This window comes from Eurytemora carolleeae, unplaced genomic scaffold (genome assembly GCF_000591075.1).
Source record: "Eurytemora carolleeae unplaced genomic scaffold, Eaff_2.0 scaffold277, whole genome shotgun sequence".
Taxonomy (NCBI): Eukaryota; Metazoa; Arthropoda; class Copepoda; order Calanoida; family Temoridae; genus Eurytemora; species Eurytemora carolleeae.
Window position 1 is genome coordinate 8,278 of NW_019396330.1, and position 13,600 is coordinate 21,877.

Genomic DNA, 13,600 nt, shown 5'->3' on the forward strand with positions numbered 1-13,600 from the left:
GGGGGGGGGGGGGTGTCTCCACCGTTAGTGCCGCTTCTGGTTTTATGCACTCCTAATCAATATTCCAATATCATTTCTTATGTCAACTTAGTTTAAATTCCTTATAAGTTGTTTAAATCTGGAATAAGTTTTGCTTGAATCAGCTCAATAATTTATTCTAAATTGAGAATTTTTAATTTCAAGATCCAAGTTTCAATTCTTGAAGGGACGGTCCACGTTTTTCACTCTTAAAACGTGTTCAATTCTTTAAATTCCCTTTTTTGTCTTCGTCCACAACAAAACATTTGATACGAAATAGAAATTGAAAACCATTCATTTTCAGATAGAAAAACTAGAATATTTGGTAAAAGTGTACCGTAAAGGATAATTCACTGTTTAAAGTTTAATCAGAGGGGCTGAGAAGTTTTTAGAATAAATGTGTTACTCTCCATGCACTGCAAACTTTTTAATCAAGTTAATTTATCACATTTATCTCAAATTTTAAATTTAGTTTATGTTTCTGTTCATGTTTATGTTTATGTTTCTGTTTATGTTTATGCTTATGTTTATGTTTATGCTTATGTTTATGTTTATGTTTATGTTTATGTTTATGTTTATTTAGTATAGATTTCATGATAGATTTCTTAACACGAAAAAAGACTTTTTCCAGACTCATTAGATTCAAGCATTTTCATCGTATTTCGTTTTAATGATCTCCACCTCTTAGTTATCACAAATTAAAACGCTTCCTATAACCACTTCAACTTTTTCCTTTTTCAATATTGAAATATTTCTATATCTTTCAAATATTTTAAACCCCTGTATTCGAAGTTTTCGTTTTATTCTTATTAATATTTTACTCGTAAACATACATAAACTGAAATATGGAAAAGATAGATTATTCTCATATAGGAAATGAGCTTTTGGTTCAATTTTACAATCCTCATATCTTTGTAACCCAATTGCTTAGACATTAAATAGGTCTAACTATGAATTCTGTTAGATATAAAAGTCTAAATTTAAAATATCAAAGACTCAATTCCTTTGTTTTAACATATTTTCCCACCTTTTTAGAGTCTAAATACATTTGAGTTTGGTAGTCAAGGTCTACATATATGGTTTGGTAAGTTTTAAAGATTGATAGTTCTATGAATTTTTTTTATGCATATTTACCGGTGGAAAAGTATTGACAGAAAATTGCTGCGTGAAGGAGGAATTTTGCATAAGAAAACTGTAGTTAATTATTTGACGGTAAATGTCGCAATTTTAGTTTTTTAAAAGTAAACAGATATCTGTCAAGAATATCATACAGGGATATCTGTCAAGGATATCAGACAAGGATATCTGTCAAGGATATCATACAGGGATATCTGTCAAGGATATCCGACAAGGATATCATTCAAGGATATCAGACAAGGATATCTGTCAAGGATATCTGTCAAGGATATGAGACAAAGATATCTGTCAAGGATATGAGACAAGGATACCTGTCAAGGATATGAGACAAAGATATCTGTCAAGGATATCAGACAAGGATACCTGTCAAGGATATCAGACAAGGATATCTGTAAAGGATATCCGACAAGGATATCTGTCAAGGATATCAGACAAGGATATCTGTCAAGGATATCTGTCAAGGATATGAGACAAAGATATCTGTCAAGGATATCAGAGAAGGATATCTGTCAAGGATATCAGACAAGGATATCATTCAAGGATATCAGACAAGGATATCTGTCAAGGATATCAGACAAGGATATCTGTCAAGGATATCAGACAAGGATATCTGTCAATAATATCAGACAAATCTATCAGTCAAGGATATCAGACAAGGATATCTGTCAAGGATATCAGACAAGAATATCTGTCAAGGATATTTGTCAAGGATATCTGTCAAGAATATCAGACAAGGATATCTGTCAAGGATATCTGTCAAGGATATCTGTCAAGGATATCAGACAAGGATATCTGTCAAGGATATCAGACAGGGATATCTGTCAAGGATATCCGACAAGGATATCTGTCAAGGATATCTGTCAATATCTGTCAAGGATATCTGTCAAGGATATCTGTCAAGGATATCAGACAAGGATTTTTAAAAGAAATTATTTGGCGGCGGTAAGAATTGAATACTTTCGCAGAGAATAGTTTTTAAAGTTTATTTTAGAGCGATCTTACGACGTCATTGATGTTTGATGTTTTCCCTCAGACAGAAAATGACAATAATATCGGTGACGCCCATATCGGCGTCAAACGCAATAGTTTTATAGTTTCAGGGTTTACATAATATTTTATCAATCTTTTCCTCAAAGTTAATAATAATCTTTACATTGTAAGATTTACTTTAAAACAAGAATGTAATGCAAGGAAAGTTAATTAGAGTTGCGTATACTCTGCGTACATATTGAAACCAGTTCTCTCTGGGCGGAATAAGAATAGATGCATCTGTGTACGTTCGTTTAGTATCCGAGGAGGTTAATAGCATTGAATTTTGATAATTTTTATAATTCATATAATAGTTTCCTATGAACAGAATATTTCATTAAGTATTTATGTGAAAGATGGATCCCATGTCAGGCTTCGACATCCGTCTTGTGTTTACATTACCGTCCAGTGACAGTACACTGCAGTACAAACGATGTGTACACCTCTGAAATAACTTTCCTTGCATTAAATCCTTGCTTTAAAATTTCTGTAAATCCTTCTTTTTCAATCTTGGATTTCGAATATAGTCAAACTTCCTTCGAGAAGAATGAATAAAGCAAAATATAAGTCGAATTTGTAAAATATTTTGAATAGAAATGTAGATAATTTGTAATTTGTACTAGATTGATATAACTAATTTCAAAATCTCTAACAATAGTTTCTAATTAAAAGACGAAAGACTGCTTACTCCCACTTTGTGCACGCACCTCTGACCCTTTAGTAAAAGTAAGTTCAACCTAAAGTCTGACCGAATGGTCCTATTGAGTGTTTGCCTTATCTACCCAATGTACGGGCGATACAGTACAAACTGGGAACGGAAAGGTTGACCCGGCTCGGAAATTCAAATGTACTACGGCTGCCCGTGTGTGGTTATGATTGAACAAGCACCAAGAAATAAGAGACATCTTTAAAAAAATCAAAAAACCATTCGGGTTTCAATTTTGACTTTTTACATCAGAGGTTTGCATCTCATTAGGCAGAGTTCATGTGTATGATTTTTAACCTTAAAACCTGTAAGGATCCTTATTTCGACCAATTCATGCTGTTGACTATTGTATCATGTAAATGTGTGTATTGAAAAAAGTACATACATATCATGTAAATATCTATTGGCATGGTTGCCAAGTAAACGCTTTCTAATCCGGCCTTGTCATTCCTGGTTTGATTTAATGATTCCAAAACAAGGGGGGTACAAGAAACATGAAGAAGGGGGAGGGGTGAATAAGAAACATGAAGAAGGGGGGAGGAGTGAATAAGAAACATGAAGAAGGGGGAAGGAGTGAATAAGAAACATGAAGAGGGAAGGGGGGGGTAGTAAGAAAATATTCAGGGGACCGGAGCAAATAATAATAAAGCAAGTCAATGGACGGAACTGAAAACTTTAGAATTGAGGATATCGATATCAATGCTTGATCTAAAGACTAAGGAATTGAGTTTTTGCCACAAATTCTGATTTTCAAATTGTTAGAGTTTGTGACAAAAACTCAATTTCTTTAATTTTTAGTTTGTATCCTGGGAAGTGTATATAAGTTAACCAATCAGTGTGTTGATTGAATAATTCGAACAGCCAATCAGAAGCCAAGACATTTTAAAATTTTGCGCGCCCAATCAATGGGACAACTCTCATTGGTTGCAATCCAAAAGGTAAATCCAAAAGAGAGGATTAAGCATAAAATCAAAAGTGTGAACAGTGGATACAAAGATTTAGATATCAGAATTAACAGTATCCATGATACAAGAGTTTTTAGCTCATAGCAAATAAGAAATAGAAAATAAGATTAAAATGAAGCAGCTGGAATAGAAAATAAAATATTTGTATAAAACATCGTGCGGGAATATTTAGTAAAATTGTTTGATTTAACTTATTAATATTTAACCAGGTTTGTCTAGTGAAAGTAGATAAGGTAAGGTTGGGTTTTGTTCAGCAGGAAAATAAGGGTTTGGTTTGGTTCGGTTGGCTAATAAGGGTCGCCTCTTACCGTACTATGAGCGTAGCAAATATATTTTTTATGAATTTTTTATCATCAATTTTATGTTTCATTAGTTTTATATCATTTATAATAGTTTCAGATATCAAAGGTCTATGACATCGGATTGCAAAGAAAAAGGGATTGGAAAATCAGAGTTTGTGGCAATTCCTTTGATTTTCATGAAAATTCTTGTTCAAATTTGTCTCGATATTCCATTAATCTGCCCCGAAGGCACTCTCCGCATAAACCCTCTTCTTCGGTAATTTTACTGCTGATGACTGCAGTACACTCACACAGAAAGCTTAGTTTAGGGTGAAGGTGTGTGGACACTGAAGAATTGAAATACTAATTTCTAAAAGGATAAACAATAGTGTTTGCTGAAACATACTTACATGTGAAATATCTTTTGTTAAATTGCAAAACAGTTTTAAACAAACAAATGTTTCCAAAGGAAATAATAAAGGAAAGAAACCGGGAGTTATGCCTTCTTTCTTTTTCAAACTTTAAACAAAAGTTTTAACATAAATATCCAGGTATATCCATGTACTGGAACAACGAGGTATATCCAGGTACTGGAACAACCAGGTATATCCAGGTACTGGAACAACCAGGTATATCCAAATATTGGAACAACCGGTTATATCCAGGTACTGGAACAACCAGGTATATCCAGGTACTGGAACAACCAGGTATATCCAGGTACTGGAACAACCAGGTATATCCAGATATTGGAATAACCAGGTATATCCAGATATTGGAACAAGGTATTTCCAGGTATATACTGGAACTAGGAATATCCAGGTACATACTGGAACTAGGAATATCCAGGTATATACTGGTACTAGAGGACTTTAAAGGAACTGTCGACGCCATTTAAAGAGACCTTTACCCGAGAAAAATATCTTCGTTTTTCTAACGTAAAAAGAAATTTCTGTCAACTTATTTTTTGACTCTGCTGCATAAATCCACAGCGGTGACTTTGATAGAGAAAGCACATTGAAAACTATAAATGTTCGGCTCAGTAACATAAGATATAATTACAAAAGATATAAATTACAAAGATATAATTACAAAAGATATAAATTACAAAGATAAAATTATAAAATCTACAAAGGTGAAAATTACAAACATTCATTTGAACATTTCATAAAGACTATTTTCTGGTTCATTGTAACTATTTTTATGTTCATTTGAACTACAAGCTGCAGCGATTGGCCCCCTAGCCTGTCCTAGCCGCAGCGCTCGACCCAGAAACTGTCTAAACCTAACCTAACCCCGAACTAATACATACATTTGAACTATTTTTTTGTTCAGTTTAACTATTTTTATGTCCATTTGAACAAGAAATTGTATTATTTTAGGGTTAGGTTAGGTTAAGACAGTTTCTGGGCCGACCGCTGGGGTTAGGGCAGGCTATGGGGCCGATCGCTAAATAAACATAAAAATAGTTAAAACGAACATAAAAATAGTTCAAATGAACAAAAAATAGTTTGAATGAACCGAAAAAAACGTTCAAAAAAGTTTAATTGTATGAATTAGTTCATAGTTAGGCTAGGTTAAAACAATTTGAAGTATTTCCTGGTTCATTCGAACTATTTTTGTGTAAATACAATGGAAGTTGAGGTAAAGAACATTTTATATATTCTGTAACATTTACCTTTCTATAGATCGTGGAATTATATCTTTTATAACTTATACTTTTGTACTTTATATCTTATGTTACTTATATCAAATATATATCAAATTATATGTTTTGTTTATATTTTATAATTATATATTTTGTAATTATATGTTATGTTTCCGTGCCAAAGGAATTGAGTCTTTGCCACAAACTCAAAATATTCTAATCCTTTGAAGCCTGGTGGTGTAAACTTTTGATATTTCAAACTTAGATTAGTTTATCTAACAGAATTAATAGTAGGAAATATCTAAGGTCTACGACATTGGGTTTATTTGCAAAAATAAAGGGATGAGAAAATTAGATATGGTGGCAAAAACTCAATTTCTTTTTCAGATAGAAAATATAAGAATATTGTTAGTAACCTGGTGCAAAATTGTACCTTTTTTTGTGCAACTCTCCTGAATGGTGTTTTTTCAATATTTTTTGAAAATTTGTAATTTTTTTTGGTACTCCAATGGCCCCAAAAAAAAATCCGCGAACTTTCTTTTTATAAAGATTGGATCACAGAATCGCAGAAAATATGCAAAATTGTAATATGAAAACTCACAATTTTCAGTTCTGGTCTAATTTTTACGGAAAAATTGTCTTTCAATGATTCTTAAGGTTTCAACTGAACAGCGTATATTAAATACTTTAGAATAAACTAAGAAGAAAGGAACTAGAGAATTTAAATAACTTTTCCTTAAAAAATAGACCAGAATTAAAAATTGCGAATTTTCTAATTACAATTTTGCGATTTTTTTGTGATTCTGTGATTCAATCTTTTTACAATTTTAGATTTCGATAGAAATAATTTATTTACACATTTTTGCTTCTCTAAACTTTTGATTTTGAGAGAAAAAAAGGTTCGCGGATTTTTTTTCGGTCGATTGGAGTACCAAAAAAAGTTACAAATTTTCAAAAAATATTGAGAAAAAACACCATACAGGACCGTTGCGCAAAAATGGGTATAATTTTGCACCAGGGGACGCAAATCACACTTTTTTTTGACTCACCCTGTATTTAGAAAGGTTTAAATAATAAATCTACCTGAGTATCTAGTGGGAAGTAGTTGAAAATCATTGGACAGATGAATGTGATCTGACTTGCCTGAAACAAAAAAAATATAAAATCAACATCTTCGTATAGTCTAATTCAAGGTTATAATGCAAGAAAAGTTATTTCAGAGGTGTACGCATCTTTTGTACTGCCGTGTACTGTCTCTGGACGGTAATGTAAACACAAGACAGATGTCGAAGCCTGACATGGGATCCATCTTTCACATAAAAAATCAATGAAATATTCTGGTCATAGGAAACTATTATGTGAATTATTAAAATTTTCAAAATGCAATGCTTTTATCCTCCTCGGATACTTAACGAACAACGATGCATCTTTTCTTGTTTAAAAATTCCGCCCAGAGAGAGCTGGTTTCAATATGGACGTAAAGTATACGCAACTGCAATTACTTTCCTTGCATTATAACCTTGGTCTAATTGAGGCCGGAGCTTTTCTATTTTTAATTCTTTCAGAAAACTCTAATTTTTCATGGTATGACGAATTAAGCGGATAAAGATGCAAAGTCTGCTCTCAGCCAATCAGGGATTGTGGAAATACGAGTCAGCTGTTTTTTTTATTTAAATTATCAGAATTAAACACTTTTTACACCTAGAAAAACGACAATATCTTCCACTTTTTGATTAGACAAAGGTTTAATGCTTACTGTTGTGATTCCACCATTATCATTTTTCCATGGAGGGTTACTTGCAATTAAAGTTACAGTGTTCAAAAAGTCTCCATGAAAATCTCATTGTTCTTGCTAGCCTTTTATACCTGTGAGTACATAATATTCTTGCTAGGACTGACCCATAGTCCCGCCAGCTTAGACAAAACATCAATCACCTGGCACATTTATTAATATTATTATAAACTTAATATTTATTTACCAGATATATATTCCTAGATATCTAGATATCCACACTAAACTAAATATTTATTTACCAGATATATATTCCTAGATATCTAGATATCCACACTAAACTAAATATTTATTTACAAGATATATATTCCTAGATATCTAGATATCCACAATAAACTAAATATTTATTTACTAGATATATATTCCTAGATATCTAGATATCCACACTAAACTATAAGATAAAATCGCACCCTGATCTCTAATAGTTCTCCTTAAATCTATTTAATTGAAATGTGTTGTTATCATTATTGAAATTTGGTGGAAAAAATAATAATAAACAGCCAAGAGCTATTTTCCACCTAATTGCTTTATACGTGTACTGTTAATATAATCATCAATTTGTAATTGTAAACTCGTTCTGTTTACAGATACATGTATTTTAGCAATAAACTTTATCTTATCTTATCTTATCTTAACTGAATATTTTTTTACTATATATATACAGTGAGAACAAAAAAATTTGAAGTAGGAAGACGACTTTTCGACTCAAGTTAGGTTTTTAAATAGTCCAATGAATATGAAATTTTGCAGTGTGCACTGTGCACGGACTATTTCACTTTTTTAGCGATTTATAAGCTTCATAGTAAAACTATTTGCTTTATAATGACATCAAATAAGCTTAAATATTGCTTTTATGTCGGTTTATTTTTCCACTGTTTTCTGGTTCTCACTGTATATTCCTAGATATCTGGGTGGATATCCAGTAGCAAACTAAACTAAGTATTTATTTCTAATCATCATGAGTTCAAAACTAAAAATGATTTAATCCTATATAAATGGTTTCTAATTATAAATCTTCATCAGGAAGATTATATTAATATTTTTAATCCAAAGATTTGATTTTGTATAATATATAAGGTAGGAGGAAGCATAAAGATATTTACTGTTTAAAGAGATCTCGATCAAATAGATTCTAGTACAATAATTGGCAATTGTAGAATTTGTACACTCTCAGTACAGCTGTTTTCTGACGTCATAAGTGTCAACTCAGTTTTTGTGTCCGACAAAATTATTAATAATAGTGATAATTTTAGAATAAAGTCCTAAGTGCAAATTTGAGCGTTTTTTATTTTCTGTTTTTACACTGTTTTTATTTAATCTTGGAAAACATGTCAACGAATGTGAGAAAATTTAGTTTTCCTTGTTTTATTTGACACTTGTGACGTCGTGTATAATTGGTCCATTTCTCTGTTGCCATCTATTATATTTTGTAATCTAGTTGGTCTAGGGAAAGCTTCTTTGACCTTTGCTAAACTTTGATGAAAATATGAACTGAAAAGTTTAGTACAGTTTTAAGCAAAAATTCTTTGTGGAACCGGTTTCATACAATGGTAAAACTGTGTCGGCTTTTTTTGCTATTGATTTTGAACCCTGTACTAATAATAAATTTCATTAATATGGGAACCGATTTAGCAGACCTAAATATCTGCTCTGGTTTTATGATAAATTAGATCGACATTAGAATTAAATCGGTCTTTGGATTATTTCTCCTAATCCTAGTTTTAAATTCAATTCTCTTTCAAGTTCTAACCTAGTGTTGATATTTTATACAGTGTTTCAAGTTCTAACCTAGTGTTGATATTTTATACAGTGTTTCTTTTACAAGTTGTTATTGATGATAGATTACGTTCCACGGTTATTCTACTTAATTGATATGCAAGCATTCAACTAAAATCAATAAATGCCAAAAATACTAATTATCTTTAATAATTGTAATTAAAAAGATAATGTTTTGAAATGAAATATAAGTCATACTTTAAATTTAACAAGTTCTATTTTTTACAAAGTTTTAAAAACATTCTATGGAAAGTTTAAATTAAGGTTAGGTCTGCAGTAATTTAATAATTCGTTTAACTGTAATAAAAGTTGAACCTACTTGAACTATAGATCTCCTACTAGGATAGGAACCTACTGATACCAAAGATCTCCTACTAGGATAGGAACCTACTTGAACTATAGATCTCCTACTAGGATAGGAACCTACTGATACCATAGATCTCCTACTAGGATAGGAACCTACTTGAAATATAGATCTCCTACTAGGATAGGAACCTACTTGAACTATAGATCTCCTAATAGGATAGGAACCTACTGATACCATAGATCTTCTACCAGGAGAGGAACCTACTGATACCATTGATCTCCTACTAGGATAGGAACCTAATAATACCGTAGATCTCCTACTAGGATAGAAACCAACTTGAACTATGGATCTCCTACTAGGATAGGAACCTACTAATACCATAGATCTCCTACTAGGATAGGAACCTACTGATACCAAAGATCTCCTACTAGGATAGGAACCTACTTGAACTATGGATCTCCTACTAGGATAGGAACCTACTAATACCATAGATCTCCTACTAGGATAGGAACCTACTGATACCAAAGATCTCCTACTAGGATAGGAACCTACTTGAGCTATAGATCTCCTACTAGGATAGGAACCTACTTGAACTATAGATCTCCTACTAGGATAGGAACCTACTTGAACTATATATCACCTAATAGGATATGAACCTACTTGAACTATAGATCTCCTACTAGGATAGGAACCTACTTGAACTATAGATATCCTACTAGGATAGGAACCTACTTGAACTATAGATCTCCTACTAGGATAGGAACCTACTTGAACTATAGATCTCCTACTAGGATAGGAATCTACTGATACCATAGATCTCCTACTAGGATAGGAACCTACTGATACCATAGATCTCCTACTAGAATATTTACCAACCCGTATATAATACCTTCACCGTAATTTTGACCCTACAGAAAAAATGACCTGGAATGATTTGAGGTTGTAGATAAATACATTTGGAACCCAGAGATCGTTAATCAGGTTTAGATCTACCGGTGTTAGAGTTCCTTCTGGTGTATCAAACCTGCAACATTTCATTTTCATTCTTAACTTTTTGTTTGAATTTCATTTTCGTGAACTGAATTGAAAGTTATAAAAAATGCTGATATTGTAAAAATAATTCTTTCATTTTCCAGAAGTCTGTACTTGTTCTCCAACTGGATACGATGGAACCCAGTAAAGTATAACTTGTATCCTGCAGGGACATCTCAATCATTTGCAGGGTTAGACATATTTTTATTATACAACTGATAAAACCAAGAATGGAGGAAAAAAAACAGTATTAATCCTTGAAAGTTCTATAGTGAAGAATATTGTGATTAACTCGTGTTTCAGGGTGTATTTCTTATCCTTGTTATATTGGGATTCTTAATGTATCTACGGAGAGGGACGGATTCTGCAGTAGAATAGGACCTGGAGAAGAACGGATCACCTGTCTTGAAAGAAGCCTGTATTAACATGAATTCTAGGATCCCACCACTGAACATTAAAGTACAAAGAGTACGTGATGGAGAAATCTCTGTCGTTTATCACCAGAACATCGCTGATATGGATCTCTATCTTTATCAAGTTTTCCTGAAAAAAAAATACTTTTTAATTTACGCATTGAGTATTAGAATGATGTAATAAGCACAAAGAATGGTACACTGAGAAATTCTTTTCTCAGTAAATAACCTACAATGCTTAACCTAATATGTTATTTTCGTCACAGACTTAAAAAAAATGTCATACAGTAGTCGGCGATTTTATCAATACAATGAGTACGAATTTTTTATTTAAATTTTGATTGTTAACAAGCTTTTTTGAATTACAAGTTTGCTTTTTTAATTAACAGCTTCTCTTTGTTTAAATGTTTATGGGTATCCATGCTGTTTAAAAGCTGGATATAAATCAAAATTGTAATCGAAAGTCGTCTTAATATTTGTGACGACGACTGTATTATAATGGATCTATCCAATGTAAGTAGAACTAAGGGTGATCAGAACAATCTGCCAAAATCCAGGGTTCGACTAAAACTTGTTAGTTCTCTTTTGCTTGTAACGCAGTTTTATTGTATTTACAAACCAAACTTGTTGTCAAAAGATTTTTTTCAATTTGTATGTTCTAAAAAACATTGTTAATCAAATTTTATCAATCTTTCATATTCTTGCTGAAACAACAGGGTGATCAGAAAAATCTGCCAAAATCAAGGGTTCGACTAAAAATTACTAGTTCTCTTTTGCTTGTAACGCAGTTTCTAATAGAGTTACAAACAAAACGTTTTGGCATAGGATTTTCAAATTTGTATATGTACTTATTAACATTATTTGTAAAATTTTTATCTATATTGAAAAGCAAATTTACGGAACTTATATGTTTATTATCCTTTTTTTCATCTAAAAATTGCGGTTTAAAATTATATTCAAGCTCATGGGTTGGCTTCTGCTTCTGGTTTAGCTATATTTTTAGCTTTATTTTTTGCAGCTTTTTTATTAGCTTTATTCACTGCAGCTTTGATAAACCGATGGCAAGAAACGGTAAATTAAAAAAATGCATATTTTTCTATCACCATGTTTTTCCGCAAATATATAAAAGAAAGATAAAAATTTGCCAAAAAATGTTTACTAGAATAGTTTGATGGAAGGCAGATGTAGGTTTGCACAGAACTACTACAGGATGAAGACTAAACATATACTTTTATAAAAGATATATTTGTGATGAGATATAGATTGAAATTATTCTTTTAAGATATACATTTAAGGGGATTATAAGCGTAAGTAAACACTTCATGAAAAGATGGCAATGCCCGATTTATATCGAGAAAAGCTTTGTCTGGTCAAAAATAAATAAGATTTTAATGTTTATAGTTTAAAAAAACGGATTATTTGTGGTTTCTCTGCAAAAGTGACTTGCGCATTTCTACTGAAGGAAAACTTATCAAAATTATCTAAATCTGACATTTTTCAACCCTGAAACAGGACAATCACGAGCAGCCGTAGTACATTTGAATTTCCGAGCCGGGTCAACCTTTCCGGTCCCAGCTTGTACTGTATCGCCCGGACATTGGTTAAATTAAGCAGACACTCAATAGGACCAGCCTGTGCAACAAGGTTGACGCGGTCAGACTTTAGGTTGAATTTACTTTTACTAAAGGGTCAGGGGTGTATGCAATAATGTTTAGATTATTGATCATGTTTCAAACGTAACGTTGTGAATCAGGGCATTGCCATCTTTTCATGGAGGGGTACTTGAAATTACACTTACAGTTTCTTTAAAGGGACTGTAAAGGAAAAATGAAAGGGGGTATAGGATGAAAGCTGAGAATCTCAGGCGTTGAACAATACATGTAAGACATCAATCTGATGTTCCTGTCTCGATAAATTGATATAAAACTGTGTCAAGTTTATACGAAAATTCATATGTATATTCAATTTTGTATAAAGTTGTAGGTTTAAACAGATCATATTCAGCAAATACAAAACCAATCTGAAAAAGACTAGATCCTACAGAAACCTGAGAATCTCAGGTTTGATACTGTTATAATTATATGATTTTTATTATGCATTGATAATCTTATTACATTTATTCCGTTTAGTCCGTATTACGTCACCAGAACTTCAGCCAATGGCAGTGCAGTATACTGGTCACGTTTTGTCCGTCTGTATCACGTGACAACGATGCACTGTCTTTGACTGAAGTGCTGGTGACGTAATACCGAGCCCATGCTAATTACAATACTATTTATTACTCTGTAGATATTCAGTATTTATTAATTTAATTTAACTTAACAAATTGTTTCATTAAAGTTAATATTGGCACACAATTCTCTCAATATGTTCTAGTCAATGGAATAATAATATGGAATTAATTCATTTTTTCTTTTCAAGGGATCGTTAACTATATTTAAATGGAGTGTCTGGCTAGACATGGTAGTTGAGTTGAGAATGCAGTATTTAGGAAAATTT

The 13,600-nt window shown here is 32.1% G+C and overlaps 1 protein-coding gene across 1 annotated transcript in view; it reads right to left on the reverse strand.

The window, feature by feature from the left end:
* Positions 1–11,286, reverse strand: part of LOC111701073 (glycine receptor subunit alpha-1) — a gene marked incomplete in the record, with an annotated part of 11,773 nt that extends 487 nt beyond the window's left edge. The window contains 4 exon segments of the mRNA XM_023472209.1: positions 6,865–6,924; positions 7,648–7,716; positions 10,581–10,680; positions 11,089–11,286. Of these exon segments, the coding sequence (XP_023327977.1) occupies positions 6,865–6,924; positions 7,648–7,659 (72 nt within the window).
* Between the last annotated feature and the right edge of the window lie 2,314 nt (positions 11,287–13,600).